We start from the raw sequence: 26,489 nt of genomic DNA, 5'->3' as shown, positions 1-26,489 counted from the left end.
ACATGAGTTCGAATGGTTGCTCCCAGTCGGGGGCAACAATGATGGGTGCTGTGACTAGCCTCTTTTTCAGCTACTCGAATGCTACCCTGCAATCATCAGAAAACATGAAAGGGTGATCTTTTTCTAACAACTTACAGAGAAGGTTGGCAATTTTTGAGAGGTCTTTGATGAATCTCCGGTAGAAACCGGCATGCCCGAGGAAGCTCCTGATTACCTTGACTGATGTGGGGGGTGGTAGCTTTGCTATCACATTAACTTTAGCACGATCCACCTCGATTCCCTTGCTTGATACCCGGTGTCCCAAGACTATGCCCTCTTGTACCATGAAATGGCACTTTTCCCAATTAAGTACAAGGTTAGTCTCGATACATCTTTTCAACACTCGGGTCAGGTTTGTAAGGCACTCATCGAATGAGTTCCCTACCACTGAGAAATCATCCATGAACACCTCCATTATGTCTTCAACCATGTTAGTGAATATGGTCATCATGCACCTTTGGTATATGGCAGGTGCATTGCATAGGCCAAAAGGCATCCTCCGGAAGGCATAAATCACATAAGGACATGTGAATGAGGTTTTCTCTCTGTCTTCTGGTGCAATGGAGATTTGGTTGTACCCTGAGTACCCATCCAGAAAACAGAAGTGGGACCTCCCTGCCAGTCTGTCAAGCATCTAATCGATGAAGGGAAGTGGGAAGTGGTCTTTCTGGGTGGCCAGATTTAATTTCCTATAGTCCATACAAATTTTCCAGCCTGTGACGGTTCTTGTAGAGATTAGCTCATTGTTATCATTTTTTTACCACCGTCATACCACCCTTCTTAGGAACACATTGCACCGGGCTAACCCGGTTGCTGTCAGAGATGGGGAAAATGATTCCCCCATCCAACCACTTAATAACCTCCTTCATCACCACGTCCTTCATGTTGGGATTTAGCCTTCTTTGGTGCTCCCTAGAAGGTTTGTGCCCCTCTTCCAGCAGAATTTTATGCATACAGTATGCCGGGCTGATCCCCTTAATATCTACCATGGTCCACCCGATGGCAGTCTTGCACTCCGTGAGTACCTACAAAAGTTGTTGTGCCTGCACATCTAACAAACTAGATGATATAATAACAGGTAATGTGGAGTTAGGTCCTAGGAACGCATACCTGAGATGGGCGGGCAGTGGCTTCAACTCCAGCTTTGGTGGTTCTTTTATGGATGGCTTGGCTGGAGGAGTTTCTCTGTTTTCTAAGTGCAGGGGCTCGAATTCAAGTGTTATCTCCCAAAACCCTCTGCCCTCTAGAGCCAACACCTATTCTTCCAATTCTTCCCTATTCACCTCATCTAAATTCACAAGACATGTAGCAAGAGGATCCTCAATAGTCAATATTGTCAAACCTCCTTTTTTTACACTACACCCCGTGAAGGGAATAATAATAAGGAGTTTTTTCAATCAAAGGACAATCGAAACGGGATTCATTTATTAAAAGGTTCAGAGTCGCCACTTGGGAGATTTATGGTGTCCCAAGTCACCGGTTTGAATCCCGAATCGAGGAAAGGGTTTGACTCTGTTTTACAGTCTGCGAACCAGAAATTCGGGTAAGAAATTCTGCTAACCCGGGAGAAGGGGTTAGGCACTCCCGAGTTCCGTGGTTCTAGCACGGTCGCTCAACTGCTGTATTTGGCAAAAATTTGATTTTTATACATGTTTTAGCTTATGTGCTTTATAATCTTAAACCGCTTTTATTATTATTTTTAACGAGAATTGCAACGTTGTGAAAACGTGTCTCGAACCACGTCACATAAATGCACCCGTGGTTGTTGACACATTCCGACTTCTTTGAGATTTGGATTTGGGTCACATAAATGCGCACCCGAATTTAGGAAAGTAATATTATTAAACATGCGCCTAAAACAACTACGCGTTTGCACTTTGAGAGGGCCATGGAATTTGCTAAATGGCACGCCTCGGAATCTAAGGATCAATTCAAGACTAAATAAAACGAGGGCCATGCAATTTGTCATTTTTGTTTGGCATGGCACACCTCAATTCAAAAATAAAAAGACTAATTCAACTATATTCGCAGGGCCATAACTATTATGTCATCAAATATGGCTCGCCTCAACTAGTTAAAAGTCTGGTCAATTAATACTAAGTGTAATCAGAGGTTCTATTTAAACTAGATAGGGTGGCTTATATAAGAGGAGACTAATGCATTGTACAAGAAGAACTTGAATCACCACAAAGGTTTGGAAGCCCAAAAAGATCCGTCTCTGATTCGAAGAGACCCTAAGAACTGGGCCTCAAAATATGCCCAAATGAGGAACCTTGCGGTTATTGATTCAGGACCTAGCATCGAATCCTTACCACAACACTTGAAGCTGTCAATGAATATTAAATAAGCCTAGAACGTGACTAAGGCCTGTGCACCCAAACTAAGGAAGCATTTTTAACTCACCATTAGCCAACCAAATAACACCTAATAACGGTTTGATCATGAAAGCAGTTGTGAACCCCCCATTTCAATGATTAACAAAAGGCAGCGGAATCTAACAATTTCAACTTCACGACAATGCAGCTAATCACACTACACTTGTACAGAAATTACCACATTTGTTGATTTTTGGTTATTCAACATCTAGTTAAGCAAATGGTTACTAAGAATTACATACAGAATTTCATTACTGACCCAGCTAAGCAAACATGCTGTTCTAATTTTCAAGCAGACTTAAACATCATGTCCAAGTTTAGTTACACAATGCTGATTCTCAAATTACAAAATATTCGTCCAAGTTTGAATCCCCTGTCCATTTCAAATCAAATTCAACCCCTAAAAGCACTACCATAACCAACATTCAAACGTAAACATTTTCAAACTAAAATTCGAAATAAAGACAGAATTGAACTCCTATAATGAGAATAAAGGGCCAACATGCTTCAAATCTTCCTGACTTCCATATCACAAAGGTTTTACAGCGGGTAGAGTAAAATGTACCTGGAAATGAGAGGAAAAGGGGGTAAGATTCAGCAGTAGCAACAACAGGGCCCAGCAATAGAAATAAACCCACGGAAACAGCTTTAAACCAACAAAACTGACGCTTCCACAATCAGAATTCCACAACCCAAACTTCAGACCAGGTTTTAAAACACCAGATTTGACGCATCTCAGCCCAGATATCTTAGAGACTACTTCAGGATTTAAAAGTTGAATAGATCACAGAAAGAACTTAATGAAATAGTGATTTCAACAATCTTCAAACAAACAGCATCAAGCTCAGTCCATTTCAAATCCTCAAACCATTTAGAAATTAATTCAGGAGTTAAAAGCTTCAGAAATCAAAGGAAAGCAAAAAAAACCAATCAAACCGTAGAGAAGTTTTTTTTTGCCGTTTGGTATTTTATGATCTCTATCTCCTCATCCTCTGCCTTGCAAGGCAAGTTTGGATGCCTTTATAGGCAAGGGACTAGGGCAGCAGCAGATTTTAGCCCTTTTCACTTTGCCCCCTTTTGAATTTGCTTTATTGCTTAAAAATCCTCAGGTAAAAATCTGAAAGTCAAGTTAGATCCCCCACCCAGCTTTCCTAGAAGCTTCTCAGTTAGTTAGAAAAAGATTCCCCCATCTAGAGTCCCTAAAATACCCTTCACCACCCCAGTTATTACCCAAAACCCCCCGGGTCAAGTTGACCCAGGACCCAAACCCCGGTTGCCAATTGGGCTAACCTTTCTTCCTTGGGCCTTCTGAATTTGCAAGACCCAATTAATACCCCCAACCCTTAACAAATACAATTACAAACCAAGATAGCATTAGCGTCCAAACTAAAATTTCTACTAAACAGCAATAAGGATTCCGCTAACAAAATGGAAAACAATCCAACACTAAAACAAACTCTTAACTAACATAAGAAGAAAATTGGACTAAACACAAGCATAAAATGGGAAATTCTGAGAGAGGGATGGAACGGATGAGGCTTGAAAGGAATTTGAAGAACAAGCGATAAAAGCCCGCAATACCTGAATGAACAAAACGAATGGTGAATCTGCAGGGACTGACCGACCATTTATGCTTGGACTCGAAATGAGTGTTATTTGGGTTGTTCTTGTGAGAGCAACCCACTTAACACTTGTTTCCAGTCCAAAAACTCTTCAAACTCGGAGAACAAACAAACTAGACCCTAACGGACGAGACAGAGGCGAAGAAGGAATTAGGGTCCCGGATTTTGATTCAAGATTTGAGGTAATTGGGATGGATTTGAAAGGAACCATGTTGAGATTTAGAGAGAGGAGAGTGAGAGGGCTCAGAGGTGTGGTTTTGAGAGTGATTAGAGCTTTTGTTGTCTGTAGAAATGGTGGATTAGGGCTTTTTCAGAGGGGTGGAGACGAAGACAACGAGAGAGACGAGGGATTAAGAACTGAAGGGTCTGGTCTTTGAAGAGAATTCGGACATTATTAAGAGAAATGAGTGATGCTTTCTGGATCGTTGGATGAGGCCAAATGAAGGGCCAAGATTTGCTGGGGCTGAAAGGAACTCTAAACGACGTAGTTACATTCCCCTACTACGTCGTTTCGAAGCTTGGGCAGCTGACTTATCTGGACCGGGTAGAATGGTGAGTTTTGGGCCTAGTTTAATGGGTCTCAGGGAAATGAATTAGGCTAGTTATAAGACTAACACACTGGGCCCAAAGCTGGTTGCACTCTTTTGTTTCCAATTCTTTTTGTTTTTATTTCTTTTCCTAATTTCTTTTAATTCCTCTACTCTTTTTCTTTTTCTTTTTCTTTTATTTTTCAGAACTAATACAAATCCTAAAATAATTCTAAGAAACTAATTAACTCAATAAAGTCCCTAAATAATAGTTAGCTCAACAAATTAAAAGGAAAACTACTTAAAAATAAAAGCTAAAATTAAAAGAGCAAATTACACCAATTTTGTGATTTTCCATTTTTATCAAACAACCAATTTGTTATTTAATCCTAAAATGCAAAGTTAAATCCTATATGCAAAATGCAAGATATTTTTTGTATTTTTTATGAATTAAAATAAAATAAACATGCACAGACAAATGCAAATAATTAACCGGAAATGCCACAAAATTCCATCAAAATTGCAAATACTGAAAGAAATTATTTTGTTTTGAATTTATGGGAGTAATTCATATAGGGCAAAATCACGTGCTCACAAATATCTCATCATCCTCTTCCACGATTACATCCACGGCATCAATAAGAGAACAATTGGCGAATTCACTTGGTCGCCTCATAGATTTTTGCACGTTGAATGTTATCTCCTCATCGTTCAACCTCATCTTGAGCTCCCCAGTTTCACAATCAATGAGGGCTCGCCCTGTGGCCATGAACGGCCTTCCCAAAATTATGGGAATTTCTTTATCCACTCTACAATCCAGAATCACAAAATCTGCAGGGAAACAAATTTCCCTACCTGTATCAACACGTCATCCAAAATACCTGAAGGTCTTTTCACAGTTCTATCAGCCAGCTGCAACAACATAGACGTGGGTCTAGCTCTTCCAATCCCCAACCTCTTATAGATCGCTAGGGGCATAAGATTTATTCTAGCCCCAAATCACAAAGTGCCTTGGCAAATTCAAAATTACCAATGGTGCAGGGAATTGTGAAACTCCCTAGATCAGACAACTTCTCAGCAACTGGTCTAGTTACCACAACACTGCAGGTCTGAGTTAAAGTCACTGTGGCCAAATCTTAGAAGTCGAATTTTCGGGACATCAATTCCTTCATCAGTTTTGCATAACCACGCATCTATTTTAGAGCATCAATCCATGGAATATTTACCTGGATTTGTTTAAACATCTCCAAGAATTTCTCGTATTGTTCCTCTTTCTGGTATTTGGCCAGCCTCTGTGGGAATGGTGCTGGAGGTCTCTTCTTCCCAATGATTTGGGTTTTCTCTTTGTCATACACCACCTCAACTACCGTTTCATGTGCTGTCTCAGCTTCTTTCTCAGTCTCAATCTGTGTGTTGGTTTCTTCCTGGGCAGGCTGTACTGTCACCTCTGTCAGTTTTGTTGAATCATCTAGTTCAATGGGCACTGGTACAAGTGTCTCAGCCTATCTGCTTTCTCGAGCCCTCTCTTGCTCCTAGTCTAAGTCTTTGCCATTACATAGACTCACTGCCATCAGCTTCTTCGGGCCTTGATCTTTTGGATTTACCTGAGTGTCTGCAGGCAATGTCCCATGAGGACGATTATTCAAAGACATCGAGATCTGGCCCATTTGCACTTCAATATTCTTTATAGCTGACTCATGTGCATCTACTCTTTCACTCATTTTCGCATTTGACCCAATAACTTGCTGCATCATTGCCTCGAGTCTAGCAAACCCATCTTCATGTCTCCCACCATGTTGCTGCTGAGGAGGATGATAACCTTGCTGCTGATGTTGGTTGTTGTATCCCTGTGGCCTTTGGTAGGGCACCATATTATTGTGAGGTCGCATGGCTCCCATATTTCCATTGTTGTGCTGTGGCTGGACTGGCCTGTATGGCTGATTCTGTTGGCCCCAATTCTGACCACCCTGTCTCTGGCCCCCATAATTAGACACATAATTCATGTCCTCAGGGTAATGACGATGATCTCTTTCTGCATTCCATTGGCTACCAATTGGCTGACTAATGCAAGATGTGCATAAGCCCCTATTGGTTGTATCCACAATGTGCACCTGCTGCTTCTGCCCTGACTCTTCCACCTTTTTGGTGAGTATACTCATTTGTGTCATTAAGGTGGCCATATTTTCAGCAAGAGTGTTGGATGGATCTAAGGGCACTGAGTGAACTACTGGAGTGATAGGTGCATTCCTGGTTATCCACCCCGAATTCTGTGCCATCTTGTCAAGCAGGATCTGGCTTTCTCTCCATGATTTGCTCAAGAATGCTCCACCAGCTGAAGCATCAACATTAGCCTTCACGCTATCTGTCAGACCCATGTAAAATCGCTGCCCCAACATCTGCTATGGAATACCGTGGTGCGGACATATAACCAACATCCCTTTGAATCGTTCCCATGTTTCTTGCAGTGTTTCCATTGGTTTTTGTTTGAAGCTCAAAAAATTTCATTAATTTGCTGAGCAGTCTTGTTGGGTGGATGAAACTTATTCACAAATTGCTTGACTAACTCCTCCCAAGTCGTGATGGAATTAATGTGGAGTGAATTTAGCCAAGTCTAGGCAGCTCCTATCACTGAGAATGGAAACAAATAACAGCTTTATTGCTTCCTGAGTTATGTTGGGCTGCCTTTGAGTTTTGCAGATTGACAGGAAATTCTTCAAGTGCTGTTAAGGATCTTCAAGGTATGACCCCGAAAATAGTCCCTTGTTTTGCAACAAGTGCAGCATGTTGTTTGTGATTTGAGAAGATTCGGCCTGTATCTGCGGGACTAATATCTCTATGGCCAAATTCTCTGCTGTAGGTTGCGCCCAGTCATATAGAGGAGCCTCTAGCACAAGAGGTGCCACTACTGGCGCATCCGGGTCTACCTCGCGATCCCCCATGTCTGGTTCAAGTTGTTCAATTGATTGTTGTTGTTTGTTTTTCCGGTTGGCCCGATTCAAGGCCTTGAAAACTTTTTCGGGATCTGATAATGCTTCAATACTGCACCAGTTCTCGATGAGTTTCTAGGCATGCACCTGTACAACCAATTTACCAAACGTTAAAATTTCAATGGATGGATTGAAAATAAAAAAAAACTGACTATACTAAGAATTTTTGTATTTCTTTCAACTGTAATTGATAACAGCGTTAATTCCCCGGCAACGGTGCCAAAATTTAATCACGCCCAACTATGCCTTATAAAAAGGACAAGCGGTCGTTGCAAATATAATCTAGGTATTTAGCCCAGAGTCGAATCCCATAGGGAATTAACCTACCAATTACTTTTGTCAGACTTACTGAATTCTTCATAATCAACTTCCCAGATATTTTGAATAACAATTGGTGATATTTTTACTAACTATAACTGAATAAAGTTAAGTAAACTAAAAGCTAACTATGACTGAGTTGTAAACGAATAAGAGAAGGATCTAAGGTTGTGATTTTCCCTATTGATGGAATCCCTTCCTGTTATGTTTCGCATAGATTTGCCTAATCGTCTCTATCGATCATGAGCACTCTTACTACCGTAAATCTCTCCCGAGTAATTACGACAATTTACTAGACGCACTCTCCCGAGTTACGCTAGCTGGCTTTTATTACAGCTCACTTAGATCGCACCCAAGTTTTCGTTATCCCTACTCCCACCTTTAAACCCTCGGTTATTGATTCCTCATATACTTTGGGAGTGGTATTGTTCAACAACTACCTAAATATGCACTCTCTCCCGAGTAATACATATTAAATAGGCACAGCTAATTAAGGATCCTATCAATTAACTACAACAAGAACGTAGTTGAACAAATAGAGATTAAACTGGGCAAACTATATTAACACAACAAGAAGTTCATCCCTCAACAGGTTCCATCAAAACCCTAGACTAAACAATTAGCTACTCATAATCATGTTCATAATAACAACAGCAACATTCATCATGAATGATAAATACAAAAGGAAGAAAGGTAGAACTCGATGTCGAATTATCCTCCTTGCCTCTTGCCTCTTCTTGCCTTCACAAAAACTATAAAAACCTTTATAATGTCTTTTTGGGCGAGCTGGACCTCATATAGGTTAAGTGGAATTACCCCCAAACTTCCAAGTTTACCCCTAAACTTCCTGCACTCCAGATTGACTAGCGGTCGCGCTCGAACCGCGCTAGTGGCCGCGCATATGGCATAGTATACTATCCCGTTTTTCTGCTCTAGCGCGGTCGCGCTAAGGCCGCGCTTGGCCCGCGCTAGAGTGAATCAGCATTTTCTCTCTTCTTTTTTTTCTTCTTTCACACGTACTCAGCTCCGAGGGGCTTCCCTTGCTTTAATTTAGATCCAAACACTGTCCTAAGTCCTTATAAGCACAACTTGCTCCTGCAAAATATGAAATTCACAATTAGAGCCATTTTATCGACATTTAACCTTCTTAGAACTGTGAAGCATAGTCAAGTTGGGGCATAAATAGCCGCCAAACTACATGAATCTAGCCTATTATCAATATGCTTCACAGCTTCAGTTACATATTCCAATTTAACAATTTTCAAAATAATACTACTTCATATATTTATAATAATTTCTAATGATATACTACTAGTACAAATTTTATAATGTATCTACTGATTTAAAATTTTGAAACGTCATTTCAAGAATGGGTAAAGACGTACGTACAAAAAACCAACGAAAGGATACTTGATCACGGAAGGTGTGATTTGGAAACTCATATTGGGATCACACAAAGCAAGCTAGCAAGTAGCAACACACAACTATTCCATGAGAAAAGTAGTGCTCCGCTAACTTACAAAAAGAAAAAGAATGTTATCACGACTCCAACGTTTTCCACTCATTTTCGTCCCTTCGTTTTTCACTCAGCTACAATTTCATTTCAGCTTTCTTTTCTTTACATTAATCTTTTCTTAGTATTAACTTCTTGTAAGTATGCATGTCTCAATGTTGTAAGACGCAAAGGAATTGAGTGAAAATTCAGTTTATTACAAATCAAGCAATGAACACATTAATAAGTAAATATAGGTTTTATTGTTTTTTACAATAGGCCAAAGTTCGCTGAGTTGCAAATGTTTTTGTTACCTACAGTATTACTCCATAACATGCTTTCTTTAATTAATGATGAAGCAAATGGCTATGCGCACATCTTTTCTACTACTTCATCTCAAACTTTGCGTACTTAATTAATTATGGATGCATTGATCTTGATCCCTACATGTCTTTTCTACTAATTAATCTCAAAGTTGTCTAAGTACACTTAATTACTGGTGCGTAGAAAGTGTATGTTACCTCAGATTAAGACAAATGAACCTTATTAATTACTTTCCCCAAGTTTTGTCTTGATTATAGAGTATAAGATAAGTAACGTTAGTTGTACGGTCCATTTGTACGTTGTAACCAAAATTCCTATACGAGGTAGAGAGGCTCAATTATTTTTGTTTTTTGTTCATATTATCCTACCGGCAGTCCACTGTTTACTTCATCGAACCTTGTATTTGACTAAAACTTCAGCTTTTCAGCTTTCTGAAAGAGAAGATAATCAATTGAATTTCTCGATTAAATTAGGGATTTCAGGCCAAAGTTAGATATTGAGAGTTAGCAAATGATATATGCACCATTAATAAATCATTTAAAAAGAGAGGACAGAAACATTCGCATTTTGGACTCATGATTTTTGGCGCTAGAGTTTACACCTGTGAACCCAGAAACAAGACGAAAAGGAAGTTGCTAGTAAACTACATAAACAAGATGATTAAATTGGACTTCAGAATAATATCCCATTAAGAACAAAATTAACAAAGAATATAAATTAATAAAATGCCATATTTTTCAACGAAATAAAAAATATAGCGGGAAATGAGTAGTAAATAATTGGGCGCTACTGCACAAGTTTTTGGATGGATCTAGTCTAGTTTTAATTGTTTTGTTTAAGAACAGAAGTTACTAAGTAATTAATGCAAAATTAAAAAATGTTAAATGTACAGAGACCCCTTACCCCCTTTCTCCCCTCACCCCACTAACAATAATTGTACCTGGCAAGTACGTCTATCTGTACCTCTCAACTATCCCTTCTTTCCTTCAACTCCCAATTACTCCATCTATATAAAGACACGCCCACACTCTTTCTCTCCAACCTCCCTCAACTTCCCCACACACTTAATTCTCATTTCTATTTCAAGTAATAGTATTCCTTTTTAATTTTCTCCTCCAAAATGAAGAAACTCATTCGACGTTTATCGCGCGTGGCTGATTCCTCCTCTAACTACTCCTTGCTCCGTTCCGAATCTCGATCGGCGTCTCGTCCACGTCGACTCCAATCGTTCCGAACCGGAAAGCTCAGATCCGGCGCCGGAGTTCCTGAAGGACACCTCCCGGTTTACGTCGGCGATGAGATGGAGAGGTTTATCGTTAGTGCTGAGCTTCTTAACCATCCGATCTTCGTCGAGCTGCTTAATAAATCTGCTCAGGAATACGGTTACGAGCAGAGAGGTGTTCTTCGGATCCCCTGCCATGTTCTCATCTTCGAACGAGTACTTGAGGCTCTTCGACTCGGTGATGACCTCCAGGATCTTCTCAGTGCTCTTTCCGATGACTTACTTTAGCGTTAGCTGTGTCGAAGATAGATATTTCTCTTCTTTTTTTTTTTTTTTTCCTTTTGCTCTACTTTTTTCTTTGCTACTACTAAAAACACTGGGAGTTGCAGTTAGGTAGAGCAGATCTCGACGATACTATTAGTTAAGAGATCGTTTTTTCTCTAGTTTTCCCCTTTTTGAATCGTGTAAATATGCTGTGATGGAAAAGGTGGAGGAAGAGGATTTCAGGAAAAGTAGAAACACGAAATGTGATTGACATATACTACTGGAGTACATTTTTGTCCTATTTTTTTCTTTCAATTTTGTTGATTCTGAATTAATTGCTAGTTAGATGAATTCTTACAAGTAGGCAATTCATCAGAACTGACAACTTTTTTCGAAACGCTGGCTCTCTGAGTGCTGAGTTTGGCCGGATATTTGCGTGATTTGCGGTAGGTGGAGGGGCCTATCTGTAATTCCCGAGATTCGCGGCCAAATTTCATTCTCATCCAGCCCTAGTTTTGAGCTGGATGTTATGTACATATATTTGGATCTGTATAAAAGTTAGGTTGAGCTGGATGTTATGTACATATATTTGGATCTGTATAAAAGTTAGGGGCAGTTCCGTCATACAATATTGTATTAGGGAATTGGGATATATATAATTCTGGGGAGTTGAAGAGTCATGGACTCGAAGCAGTAACCTTCCCCTCCTGGACTCTTAACGAACTGGCAGGCCATGTACTAATTCTGAATCTAATTAATATTTGAAACATTAGATGCTTAGCCTACATTATTCAATTTTTTGATAATTTATCAAATGTTATCCCAAAATCTCGTTAAGTTAAGGAAATCAGAAGAAAAGAAAACATCGAGGTTTTGGCTTATCTGTTCCATCTTTTAAAGAAGATTTTGCGACAATCATTTCCTAAAAATTTTAGGCTAAAATATGTAGAATTAGAATGCTGGAGGAGATGATCAGAATCATTATTAGGGAACCAATCGCTTGTTTCAGAAGAGACGATAGATCTTTGATATACTCCCTCCATCCATTTTTAGTTGTCACGTATACTAAAACTAAATTTTCATTTTTACTTATCACTTTTCGCAATATTATTCGTTTTTGTTTTGCGGTTATCATTAATTACTCGTTCCAAATTATTTTCCAAATCTATTAAGACTATACACCAATTAATATGGGTATCATGGTAAATCATGACACTTTATTTATTACTCCCTCGTTCCAGTTTATGTGAATCTATTTCTTGTTTGGTCCGTACGAAAAAGAATGATTCCTTTCTAATTGGAAGAAATTTAGATTAAACTTACAATTCTACCCTTAATGAGAAGTTTTCATAATCACACAAATACTCTGGGCCCCTTTTTAACTTGTTTAAGACCACAAATTTCAAAAGTCTTATTTTTTCTTAAACTTTGTAACCAGTCAAATAGGTTCACATAAATTGGAACGGATGACGTATTTCTTAAGGGGCGTACAAAATCAATAATAGACAAGTAAAAGTGAACAGTGAGAGTACAAAAGAGTGATTGTGGTCAGACAGGATACCATCTTATAATTGATCAGTCCTATGGAAAGTAAAAGTAGAGAGAAAATTGTAGCACTTGAAGGATACCAAAGCACAACTCTGAATAGTGTGACTGATTTTACAAAGGTTTTCGTGAAGCTAGCTTAACAACAAAATACGTCCAAACAACTCAAAGATTAAAAATAAATTCAACAATGATCAAGATGAGAATTATTAAATTATAGTCATGCATAATTATAACTAGTGCAGTAGTAAAAACTATTCATTTAATATTAGAAAGGTTAGGTTTGTTCCTCAATCGTCTCAACTAAAACAATGTGGACGTCTTTGATCATTTCTTAAAAATAGTGACACCTAATATGATTAGGTAAGACTTGGACCGCTTCTCAATACTATGTCAACATATTGTACCCGATGCCGTACGGACATATTTCTTGAAGTTTAAAAGACGATACCACCAAAGTCTACTATGGAGTGACAAGTTTCCACTGGCTTTATTTTTTTTATTTTTTATTTTCCTTCCCTAATTAGGAAAATTTATAGTGTTTACATACTTCCTCTATAACGTGACTCGAACCCAGGACCTAATGGTCATAAATGGAGGTGTTTTTACCAACTGAGCAAGTTTTCATCAGCTGAGCAAGAGTTCTTTGATTTTAACCATAAACAGGGGATCAAACTAATCAGTCTTGAATCAACTAATCCAGCCAAAAAGTATTTACAGGCCTTCCTAAAGTTTCCTTGTTTTTTTTGCCCGAGAATAATAACACAACTTCCTTCATTTTCATTTTTCCTAAAACCTTGATTTCGATGGTTGTTGCATTTCTGGCTTTAATTTTAACCTAAGAATAAATTTCATTTCTTTGTATTTATATTGTTCGATGTAACTATTATTGTTAGTCGAGTTAGGAACCTGTCCACTTAGCTTTCAACTACTTTTTCGAGCAAGTTAAATCTGTAAGGAAAAAAAAACAGGTTAGGTGGATGATCCTGATATTTTCTAATTCCTTTATAATTTTTTTTTGGCTAACTCAGCAATATATTAATTTCTATAACCAAAAAGGAAATGACCGTACATAGAGGTAGCTTTGCAACCGAAGGGAATAAATGATAACAAGACACGAATGTATAGGGTAAAATATGTTATGTCACTTGATCGCTTAAAAGAATGACATGTGGAATCGAAGGCAGTTATCCCGTTTGGTATCGAAAGGAATGACAATCATAAAGAAGCAATAAATACCCTCCGTCCGGTGGTATTAATGAAGAATTTCCACAGCATTGAGTGCATTACCCGTTACAAAGGATTTGTCATTTATGCTCGCCGTTACATCTTCATCAATGATGATAGGCTATAATTACGTATTTTAGTCGATTATTACGCTCTAATTTACTGCACTTTAGTTGGGTTTGCGCTTTAATCGCTAGTGTCTTGCGCTAACTGTGTGTTTTATGCCTTGTAGGAGTGATTCCGAGCTATATAGATGTTATGGAATGAATTCAAGTGATTTGGAGCTTTGAAGTCTGAGTAAAAGTCCAAGGAATTAAGTCGGGATCGTGTCAGGGGTCAACTTTGATAGTTAAGAACAAACGAAGACTCGAGTAGGCATATTGCGCACTGTCTAGTAATATGAACATAACTTTTTGCTCAGAACTCCATTTAGACTCCACAATATATGGTTGGAAAGCTAACTCATAGGGCTACAACTTTCATGTTTTACGTTTTACCAAATTCCAAACGGAACAGGGTGAAAAGTGCGCGTCAATAGCACGGCCGCGCTCGTCAGGAAGAATACTGGGCAATATGAGCAGCCACTAGCGCGGTCACGAGCGCGACCGCGCCAGTCAAACCCGGGAAAAATGTCCTTTTTCACATTGGAGAAGGTATAATTGTTTGGGCCCAACCCTACTTGGTATATATACATGGAAAAACGGTATTTTGAGGGGGAGGAGACCAATTTTTGACACAGATTCGACCTAAGGAGGCAGAGACACAATAGGAGCAAGGCGGAGAATTCTTCTACGAGTTTTTCCTTCCTCTTCCTATTTTTCATTGTTGGTTATGACTTTTAGTATTGTATTTTTACATACGATTATGAATAGCTAATTTGTTATCTAGGATTTTGATGGAACCTTTTGTAGGATATATTCTTGTTATGCTTTTATATAATTGAGCCGTAGTATTTTCTCTATTTGTTCAATTACGTTCATGTTATAGTTAATTGATAGGATCCTCAATTAGCTGTGCCTATTTAGTGTGTATTACTCGGGAGAGAGTGCATATTTAGGTAGCTGTTGAACAACATCACTCCCGACGTATGTGAGGAATCAATAACCAAGGGTTTAAAGGTGGGATTAGGGATAACGAAACCTTGGTTGCGATCTACGTGAGCTGTAATTAAAGCCAGCTAGCGTAACTCGGGAGAGTATGTCTAGTAAATTGTCGTAATTACTCGGGAGAGAATTACAACACGCAAAGCGCTCATGATCGGTAGAGAATACTTAGGCGAAATCATAGAAGACATAGCGGGAAGGATTCAGACAATTGGGGAAATCATAACTCTAGACTTCCTTAATCTTTTCTCCAACCCGTAGTATCTTTAGTTGTTAAGCTACTAATTTAATTATTTAGTTAATTAGATATAAGAATCTTAATATTTATAACTTAGGAATTGTTCGAACTTGTCTTCTTAGCAATATTGAACAGTTGTAGCTAAGCCTTAGTTCTATGTGGGATTCGACTCTGGACTTGTAAACCAAATTATATTTGCAGCGACCGCTTAGTCCTTTTTATAAGGCATAGTTGGACGTGATCAATCAACGACCCTCATAATTGACATTAAAGAATGGCACGATCCTACCGCCTTGTTCCCTAGATGTAGCTATAAATAGTGAGCTATGTTATCCTTGTAAAGGACACAAATTTTCTGGCAAGCTGATACTACAATCTATTCAAAGTTCTATATGATTTTATCTTCTTGTTTTTTTGCTCGTTACTATTGCGCCCGGAAGCCTCGCTACCGGAATATTTATTCCTGCTATTTCGTCTTCATATCAAGGCTAAGTGTTACATATTTCTTCAATCATCTTATTATTTCATGATCGAATTAATTCACTTGTCCAGTTTCTACGAATAAATTCAACTGTACCATTTTACGGGTAAACAATAAATGCATAAAATAAAACTGAGTTTGGGGAATGGTCCTTATCAATTAATATTATCAGTATTTAAGTGTAAACTTGGTAAATTATGGATTTTAAAGAAAGCTAATAAAAGGATGTTGGTTAATAAAGAACAAGAGAAGAGAAAGCGTAGCCACCACGTTGAAATGAAGTCAAGTTTGGAACTTTTTCAAGACTTAGGAGAAGCATATATACTATATTTTCTTCGCTTGACTAAGGACGTTATGCAATTGTCCTTATCTCATTTCCCATTCTATAAATTTGACATCTAAATGTACAGATGCAAATTCCAAATTTTAAGCCAATGGACGTCCAGTACGTAGGTTTCACTCGTTGTTCCTTTGTAAAACTTAATAGTTAATACAAATATTATTTTTTCAAAATTTTAGTTAATTTTATATATAATTCAAGCAGAAAATAGTGAACGCGCTTATATTCAAAATTAACCATCGTCTGATTTTCATTCAATTTTTTGTTCGTTGAGCTGATATTGGGGCGAATACATGATTAAATTTTTATATCTTTTATTACCCTGTTTCTTTTTTCGTTTCCATCTAAGTACATTTTATGAAAGCCCTGACATTCTTCTATGAATGTGTCTTGCCACTGAACAGTGTGCATTGGGAAGCGAAAGGTGAAATAATAATACTAATGCTAACCTTTCGGGTTGCTCAGTTGGTTTGGAGGGTGATCGTCCATATGGATAACCTGAGATCGAATCTCCCCTTAATGCTTTCTGAGGTTGAACCTGTCGCACATGGCTTGCCTAGTACAATTTACTTCAGTGCGCACAAAATGCTCACCATATATAAAGTGCTCACCTCACGCCGCCCAGCTACTCTCAATTTGCTATATTTGTGTCTTTATTTATGTAATCTGTTTCAATTGCATTCTCCTTTTCCTTCTATTTATGTGTATTCTAACATCACGAGCATTAGTATTATTATTTTAATGGTAAGGGGAAACCCGCATCCACTGTGACCTCAGTCACTGCCTCTGTTCTTTACAGGACAAGAAGAGAATGTATGTTACTGCTGACGGAGCAAAAGACTTCTTCCTCTGTCCCAATTAAGTGATTCAATCATCAGATTTTGAGAATTGCTTGTGATTTTTTTTATATGTTTTTAAAAAAAATAAAATATTTTGAATTGTTAACTATTGCTCCTTTTGTTTCAATTTATGTAAACCTATTTCTTTTTGGGTCCACTCCAAAAAAAATGATCCATTTCTAAATTTGGAAACAATTTATGTTAAACTTCCAATTCTATCCTTAATGAGAAGCTTTTATAACCACACAAATACTCTGCACCCTTTTTGACTTGTATATGACCACAAATTCTAAAAGTCTTCATTTTTTCTTAAACTCCATACCCAGTCAAACAAGTTCACATAAATTAAAACGGAGAGAGTATGATTTATGGCACTTAATTTTATTTTTAGAAACTTAATGATTATATATCCCATTTTGCAGTCAAAATTACAAATTTTAATTCTAGTAATTCCAATTATATAATATAAATTAGAACGGAGGAAGTAGGAAGCATTACATAATATCAATTGCAGAAGAACCACCAAAGGATGTGATGCACTGGATGAGATTGCTCCTCCCTTAACCAGAGGTCTCGGGTTTGAGCCTTGGGTATGGAAAAATCCTTGGTAGGGAATGCTTCCCCTCGAATGGGGCCCTAGACGGCGTGAATCCCAATATAGTCGGACTCAAATGCGGGTGCCTCTTTATCATATTTTTTGGGCTTGACAAACACTTGTAAGGAATATGCTGATTATGCTATTAGTCAGACAAATATACACTACATTCTTCATGTCCAACTGTCCATAGTATCTTTCCTAACTTTGTTTCTTTCTACTTTTTCATTTTTTTTAGCTGCAAGTAAAATTGCCCATGTGTGGATGTTAAAAGGTAACCGCATTTGTGTTTATTTGCCTGGAAAAGGTTAGTAGGTAAAGATGATTCCCCGGTAAATAATTACTCACACTCTATGTGTTTACCCCAAAATAAAGAAACGTAACCAAAATAGGATGCATATTTAGTGCCAAAATAAAGAATTAATGCATATCTGCCTCACTCGGATTCTCGGTAACGCCCTCGAGGAATTCCGATTTTAATACGACGAACATTCTTTCTTTCTTTCTTTTTATCTGATCTGACGCGTATGAAAATAAGCTGTCATGTGATTGGCAGTTGGCATGAATTACTTAATAAAGTTGAACTGGCAAATCTTCAAGAAAATATATTCCATTAATTCATCAATCATTGTGCACTTCATCTTAACTGGAGATCTTACGCAATTTTGGTTTTAGTTTATTTGAGATGCTTGTACGGACGACGTTGGATTCCATAACTGGAAATAGTCCTGATTATGAAATAAAATCAATGTCAAAAGACCCCTTGATCAACGCAAAAGCCACATGCAACCTGTGCCTTGTAAGTTTTTAATACCATATTGCTTTTCTTGGTCCTTCTTTCAATATTTGCAGGAATTATGAAATTTTCCTATTCCAGACTTGTTTATTAGTTTGAAGATGCCAAGGTATTTTTGCTTTGCTCAACTGTTTTACATTTTTATACTATAAATATAAATGTTAAAACCTTAACTACGATCCGGAAAATGAGGGCCAGCTCCAACCCTGCACAGTATAACATGTGAGTTCAACATATGATGCACATGCTCAAGAAAATACCAGGCAAAACCTCCCCCTCAACTTAAATCATTCTTTCAAATCTGAGTTTTTCTATTCACATGTAATTACTAATATTTTATTAGCATAGTCTTTAACCATAATCAAAATTCCACAGCTATATATGCCATTTTCGACTAGGGTCTACACAAGCAAAAATAGAAATGAATATATAGAAGGACCAGTGCGCAACATTTTGTGTATTGCAGCATCTTCATCAATGATAGAACATGTAAATTAATGTTATCCATATAGCTCTAGTAAGTTTCACACTTACAAATGCCCTGAGAATGTGAAGCAATTCTGCTAGTCACATCAGAACTATTCAAGTTAATACCCAAAAAAGACAGAAATATATAACATGATTCAGTTTCTGAGGTCTACAAATTTTAAAGTGTATACGGTCCAAACTAGGTTCGTCCATTGCTAGGCCAATCTAGGCTGAAACATGATAGGTTAAAGCTCGAGCTCGGGTTATATCGAACCAAGTTGCGAAATTAGACCGTCGAGCTGGTGACCCAGAGACCGAGCAAGATCGAGGCCGAACAAGATCGAGACCGAGCAAGATCGAGGGACACTTACCGAGCCAAGTAACGGAAAACCGAAATATCCGTAATCGGCCGAGGATCACGGCGGAAATCTCGGCATGTATCAAGAATAGGCCGATTAATTAGCGAATCATGAGATTTTTTACCTTGTATAGAATTATACCAAAAGTAGAACACCCAAGGGGGGTTATGATCATTTGTAGGACATTGTAACACGCAAAGAAAGCAATACACTGATCATTTCTAGTTTCATCATCTTGTTGTTTAGTTCTAACACTTGTTGACATTTTTCTTGCCTCGAGGGTGATCAAACTCAGAGACTAAAGCTGTTCAATTTTGTGGTTTGCATTTATTTCATTATCGTTAATTTCAATATTAATCTGTCTTCTTAATTTGTATCAAGTTATATCACGTATCCTTAAACCGCGTATAAATTCAATTGTTATCCAAATTTAAGGGTAAACATAAAGCAACTGGCATATCTTTTTCCCCTTTTCCTTTTTAAGCTCAAAATCCAATAGCACATGGTGTTATTGTGTGTTGCCAGTATCATACACTACGTATTAGGCAAGTGTTACTAGGTGAAGATATATAGTTTCGTGCTAATGTAAAACATTTTCACGTGCTCCATTCTTGCAACTGTTTCCTATATATATATATATCAAGGGCAAGAGGGTGATAATAAATCAAACCTAACCTCTTTTTACAACACTAGTCCATGAGCAGGCATGGAGTTATTAAAATATATAATTGACAGCAGGACATGTTTACTCTGATTTGGTAGTAAGAGAGTATGTGTACACGCCTTCTAGCTTCAAGTAAATCACACTGTAAACAAAGGCTTTGATAAGTCGGACCACAGAAATTTCCAAGACTATATATACCAACTTTGAAACCTAAAGAAGTTCAGCATAATCTTAAATTAGGTACACTAAGATGACACTTGACCCATGTTCTAAGGTTACTTCAGACTTGTTAACGTTAATTGAACTATAAGCAGATCCATTTTAATTTTTAGTCCTGTCCATTCTGGCTCAAACTGACAGAATCCGTCAAGTTTTTTATTATTGTGGGCCTTAGTCCATTTAGTCTCAATTAGTTCTCTTAATGCCTGTAGATATTAGTGGGCTGACGCCTCTACCTCGTTATGGCCTATTTGGAGCTTGCACAATAGTCCAAATTTGAGAAGAGATTTTTACTACAAACTACAATTAAACTAGCGCTAAAAAAATAAGTTTTTAAAATTGTGCTGAAAACTAATTTTTGGAAGTTGAAGTTGTATTTCGACATGCATTTTACTTAAAAAAATATTGACGTTTTTGAGAAGAAGAGAAATTTTCATCCAAAAATTGGCCCAAACAAGTTTTTGGAACTTGAAATTTTTTTCTTCCATTTTTTTTTCATAAACTTGTTGTTTTCAAAAATTTATTTTGAAAAAAATACCCAAAAAAAAAGAAAAATCCATGTCTTGGCTATCTCCAGTTGGATTTTGAGATACTTTTTTCCACCCATTTTGGACCAGCCCACTTTTACTTCTGGCCCATACATTAACAACTTGTTTGGATGGTTGTTATGTATTGTTTCATAATGTATCGTATAGAATAGTATTGTATTGTACTATATTACTTTAATGTATACAATGGTTGAATAAATTGTATTGTTTGCCGTCGTTTCATGATGTCATGCACCAATATTATGGAGAATAAACTTGTAATATTATAAAAAATTAAGGTACGAGGTAGAATTATTATATAAAAAGGTAAGGTAAATGATAAAATAGGGTTATTAATAGGATCCGAGATAAATAAAATAATGGAATATGAAAATAACAATAATTAAAGCAAAATTAATGATAAGTTTTGATTAAGATAATCAAAAGTAGTCTGAATAGTGAGATATAGAAGAAAATCTAGAACCTTAAATGAACATCTCAAGCAAAAAGCGAAAAACTATCCTATCGCCTCCCAAGAACGACAAATTAGAAACCCTAGATATAAAGAAAGGAGAAGAAGATTACCCTTAAGAACCCAATTCTTGAAAGCAAGTAATCCAAAGTCGAACTCAAACCAAGAGGTTCCAAATCTCTCTCAAGAGTTTTTTATGTCAAAATACGCTAAGTGGCTAATGAAATAACCCTAGGCTACTATAAATACCCAATGGGTAAAATAGGAAAAGTTTCAAAGTTAATTTTTCAAAACAAAACTCACCAGGCCAAACCGTAACCTCAACCGTAAAATACAGCTGAATCGTGTCAATTTCAGAAGCTTATTTTCATTAGCTCTTCAGGCCCCTCTTGAACCGTAGCCAATAGTTGGTTAAACCGTGTCACATGGTTTGTCTTTGAGTCTTGATTCTTCAATCCTCAAGACTCCAAACATGATATTCTTTGCATGAATCCTCCAAGTGACTCTCCAGACATCTTCTAATCAATTGTTGAAGGTTATGCAGCTCCTCAGTGTGCATCCCTCGGGCGCTCTTGGACTTGGAATGAGCCAATAGTCCACTAGATAATTCGGGGTCATATTCAATATTCTCTGCTTTGCCCGGGCTATCTAGGATCGTATCAATCCCTCCCTATTGAAAATGATTCGTCCTAGAATCCAACATATTTGTACCAAGAGGAGATAAGTCAGAAACCTTAAATGTCACAGTCACCTTAAACTCACATAGGAGATCCAATTTGTACGCATTGTCGTTAATCTTCTCAAGAACTTGGTATGGTCCATCTCCACGAGGATGCAACTTAGAATTGCATTTATTAGGAAACTGTTCCTTCCTCAAGTGAACCCAAACCTAACCACCATGTTTGAAAATAACTTGTTTTATTCCTTTGTTAACTCTATTGGAAATCTTGTCTTGTCCAATTGTAAACGCACTTTCTCATGAACCCTCTTTAATGCTTCATCCCTATTCTTACCATCTACATTCACAACATCACTCATAGGCAAATGAATTAAATCCAAAAGTGTTAGAGAATTAAAGCCATATACAACCTCAAAAGTAGACTTATCCATGGAAGAGTGAACGGATCTATTATAAGCAACCTCAATCAATGGTAAACACTCCTCCTAAGAAGTGTACTTACCCCTAAGTGTAGCTCGCAACATACTACCCAAAGTCCTATTGACTACCTCAGTCTGACGATCAATTTGGGGATGACAAGTAGTAGAATATAATAACTGAGTTCCCAACTTAGACCACAAAGTTCTCCAAAATTGGTATCCCTATCATTAACATTGGACCTAGGCACCCACTGTAACCTCAAAACCTCTCTCTCAAATAATATAGCTACGTAAGACGCATCATATTTCTTGTCACAAGGAATAAAATGTTCCATCTTAGAAACTCCAAAATGCCCCATCAATCCACCACTATGTGCCTCTCTAACAAACAATTCCCTCAAATAACATCTAAGGACATAGAATTTTCCATTCCTAAATAAATAACCATCATCCATAAGGAATCCCTCAAACACAACCAACTCACACTCCTTGTACTTACTATTAAAATCTGGATCACTTTCATATAAATCTTTAATATGCTCGAATCCCATCAAATTAGCAGTTAACACATTGACCAGAACATATCGTCTAGAAAGTGCATCAGCCACAACATTATCTTTGCCTTGCTTATAGTGGATAACATATGAAAATGTCTCGATAAACTTTACCCACTTAGTATGTCTTCTGTTTAACTTAGACCGACTCTTTAGAAATCCGAGACACTCATGGTTAGTCCTAGTCACAAATTCCTTAGGCCACAAATGATGCTGCCAATTGGCTAAACCTCTTACAAGGGCATACAACTCTTTATCATAAGTAGAATAATTTAAGGTTTCTCTACTCAATTTTTCACTAAAGTAAGCTATAGGTTTTTGGTCTTCCATAAGAACTACACCTATGCCAACCCAAGAAGCATCACATTCAACCTAAAATTCTAAAATTGGGTAGTTTTAGAAAAGGGGCTGAATTAAGCATCTTCTTCAATTATTCAAAAGCCTCCTCTTGATCCTTACATCATTTAAATCCCTTATTCTTCCTAATTACTGCAGTCAAAGGAGCATGTATGGTACTAAACCCTTAACAAATCTCCTATAGAAACTAGCGAGACCATGAAAACTCCAAAACTCTAACATACTCTTCGGAATAAACCACTCTCTAATGGCTTTCACTTTCGTTTCATCAACCTCTATGCCCTTCCTGCTCACAACAAACCCCAAGAAAATCACCCTATCAACAGAAAAGTCACACTTCTTAGGATTTGCAAAGAGTTCCTCTTTCCTAAGTACATCAAGTACACTTTTAACATGCAAAAGATCATCTAAAGAATGAATGTAAATAAGTATTTATAAAAATAGGCAACAAAAATTTTACCTCTAAATGACTTTAAAACATGATCCATCAAGTGCATAAATTTAGTGCATTAGTTAACCCAAAAGACATAACTAACCATTCATACAAACTATTTTTAGTTTTAATACTTGTTTTCCATTCATCACCAGGATTCATCCTAATATGATGATATCCACTTTGCAAATCAATTTTTCTTTGCACCATGTAACTCATCCAATATATCATCCAATCAGGAATGGGATAATGATACTTTACCATGATTTTGTTGATAGCTCTATAGTCAACACACATATGCCAAGACCCATCCTTCTTTGGTACTAAAATGACTGGTACATCACAAGGACTCATTCTCTCTCTCATGAACCCCTTATTTAGAAACTCCTCTACTTACTTTTGAAGCTCCTTAGCCTCCTCTAGGTTGCTCTTATAAGCCGGTTTATCCAGAATCTAAGATCCTGATACAAAGTCAATTTGGTGTTCAATCCCTCTAAGTGGTGGCAATCCTTCAGGTAGCTCCTCAGGAAAGACATTATTATATTCCTGCAGTAAAGAGATAAAATTTCTAGAAAAAGAGTTAGAGAGTTCATTAGTGTTCAAACAAACTCCTTTATACACACATAGTAAAAGTGATATTCCTTCACTAAGGGTCTTTTCACACTCCTTGTCTTTTACAAAAAGGTTCAAATCTCTTCCTTTCACCTATTTCCTCTCACCATCACTCGATTTCTTTTCATTCTTCCTCTTTCGGTTACCCTCTGATTATTTCTCTTCCTCACTTTCCTCAATCTCAATGAAATTTTACCTCTACGCCCATTCTCTCTTCTTTCCTATCTGACCTTCTCCCCATCCAATTGTTTAATTCTTTTATGATCTTCACACTTGAAATGGAGTCAAGGCCTTCAAGAGATACTTTTTAGCATTCAGCTCAAGAGTATAGCTATTACTCCTCCCTTCATATAGCGCATTCCTATTATATTGCCATGGTCTCCCAAGTAATCGATGGCAAGACTGCATAGGTACAACATCACATAAACTTCCATCCATATACTTCCTAATTTTGAAGCAAAGAAGAACCTGCTTGTTCACTTTCAATTCCCCACTATCATTCAATCATTAAAGCTTGTAGGGACGAGGATGCTTCATGGTCCTAAGACCTATCTGCTCAACAAGAGACACACTCACCATATTATTGCAACTTCCACTATCCACAATCACGGAATAAATTCTTCGACCAATGTTACATCTAGCATGGAATAAACTTTTCCTTTGGTCAAAATCACCCTCTTTCAATAGAACCTGCATTAATCTCCTAACAACTAACTATGCGCTCATGGGCTCTTCCTCCTCACAACTAGTAAAACAATTTTTGGATCCCTCTCTATCAGATTCTTCCACACCATCATCAGATTCATATTCTCCATTCTCCTTAATCAAAATAGCTCGTCGGTTAGGACATTCATATTGCATATGTCCTCTCCTCTGACATCTATGACACATAATAGAACTCGAATTTCTGTAAGGTTAGGTTGAGTAGTGTTCCCTCCCTCTTTAACCTCCATCTCTTTACTCTTTTTAGCTGATTGAGATGGCTTGAGTTTAGTTTTTACCTCTTTATTCTTACTCCAAGAAGATCTCCTAGTAGTTCTATCTCTGTTCAAACTATCATAAGATGACTTGTTTTAATCCCTAAGTATCCTCTCTACCTTAGTAGCCAAGTGCAACATCTCTACTACAGAATGACAATCTCGAGAAAGTTCAACCTGATTAGTAATGTCCTTGTTCAGCCCAGTGTGAAATCGAGTCATAATGGTTTCCTCGAACTCATCTAGGTTGGCCTTCATCCTACGCACCTACATGGTATTGTAATACTCTTCAACACTTATATGACCTTGCACCAAGATGTTCAACTTCTTGATAATCTCTCAATGGTAATGTGAAGGTACAAATCTACCCCTCATTGCTCTCTACAAGTCTTCCCAAATCTTAATTGGTCTGCCACCAAGCCTTCTACGATCAAGCTCAGTTATTTCAAGCATATCCCTTGAATTCAGTCACCGCTATTTGAACTTTCTTCTCCTTAGAGTAGTTAGGAACTTTATAAATTCTTTCGACCTTTGCTTCCCACTCTAAGTATGCATCTGCGTCAGTTGTTCCCTCAAAGGAAAGGAGTTTCATCTTAATGCTACCCAAGTTTCTATCAACTTCTTCATCTCGGTTGTGCTGATTCCATTGTCGCATCCCAAATTCTTTGCTATGCCTAGATGCTCTCCAACCCCCTCTCATGCCTTGATGACCATAATCAATTTAGTCATCAAAATCTTAATCTCCAAATTCTTTATGTGCCATATTGGGGAGGTACCCTAACTTGTGGTGGATCCCTCCTCACATCTTGAGGTGGACCTTGATGTACTGTGGGTTAGGGGTGTCAATTGTTCGGTTCGGCCGGTTATTTTATAAAATTTATACCATACCAATTTTTCGGTTATTCTATTATGTATAACCAAAATTAGACTTTTCGAAACCGTCCCAATCATGTTGGTTTTTCTTCGGTATCGGTACGGTTCGGTTAATTTTCGGTATTTTTTTAAATATCATGTAAAATTCACCAGTAGAAATAGGATGCAATAACATACGTTCTTTTATAGGACTTAGCAAAACTCTCTAGACATTTTTACTGTTTAAAGGGTGATAAATTAAAAAAAAAAGATGGCTAGAGTATAGATCCATCAACTATTTTACAACAACGTAAAAGAAATGAAATAAAGGCAATAAATCACACGAGTTGAAAGATATTAACCAAGCTGGGACTCAAGAATGAAGTCTATAGAAGATGAAATATTCAAAAAGATAAATCTAAATTATATGAAAGGAAACATATTCAATACATGTAGTTTGCTACTCATAATCGCTAGAATACTTTGTGTCTTGCTAATAAAAATACTTGAAATAACTTAGTTTAAGTAGAAGTAGCATAATAGGTTTTAGCAATTAGTATTTT

The 26,489-nt window shown here is 37.4% G+C and overlaps 2 protein-coding genes across 2 annotated transcripts; one reads left to right on the top strand and one right to left on the bottom strand.

Annotated features, from left to right (window-relative positions):
* LOC109234004 (auxin-responsive protein SAUR71-like) lies at positions 10,678-11,478 on the top strand. Its single transcript, XM_019399820.1, has one exon. The coding sequence runs from the start codon at positions 10,805-10,807 to the stop codon at positions 11,192-11,194; it is 390 nt and encodes a 129-aa protein (XP_019255365.1). The 5' UTR covers positions 10,678-10,804; the 3' UTR covers positions 11,195-11,478.
* On the bottom strand, positions 21,495-23,749 carry LOC109234635. The gene is made up of 6 exons (XM_019400705.1): positions 23,620-23,749; positions 23,277-23,459; positions 22,271-23,036; positions 22,016-22,169; positions 21,795-21,932; positions 21,495-21,713 (listed from the first exon to the last, which is right to left on the bottom strand). The coding sequence occupies exons 1-6, from the start codon at positions 23,747-23,749 to the stop codon at positions 21,495-21,497; spliced, it is 1,590 nt and encodes a 529-aa protein (XP_019256250.1).

Source organism: Nicotiana attenuata, chromosome 11 (assembly GCF_001879085.1).
Source record: "Nicotiana attenuata strain UT chromosome 11, NIATTr2, whole genome shotgun sequence".
Lineage (NCBI taxonomy): Eukaryota > Viridiplantae > Streptophyta > Magnoliopsida > Solanales > Solanaceae > Nicotiana > Nicotiana attenuata.
Note: the sequence above shows the minus strand (reverse complement) of the source record. Positions and strands in the feature narration are given on the sequence as shown.

Coding starts and splice junctions, on each gene's coding strand:
- LOC109234004 (XM_019399820.1), top strand. CDS start 10,805: ATGAAGAAACTCATTCGACGTTTATCGCGCGTGGCTGATTCCTCCTCT.
- LOC109234635 (XM_019400705.1), bottom strand. CDS start 23,749: ATGGTAAAGTATCATTATCCCATTCCTGATTGGATGATATATTGGATG. Junction 23,460..23,619: donor TGGTGATGAATGGAAAACAA/GTATTAAAACTA, acceptor TTCATTCTTTAG/ATGATCTTTTGCATGTTAAA. Junction 21,933..22,015: donor TAAAGAGGGTTCATGAGAAA/GTGCGTTTACAA, acceptor CATGGTGGTTAG/GTTTGGGTTCACTTGAGGAA.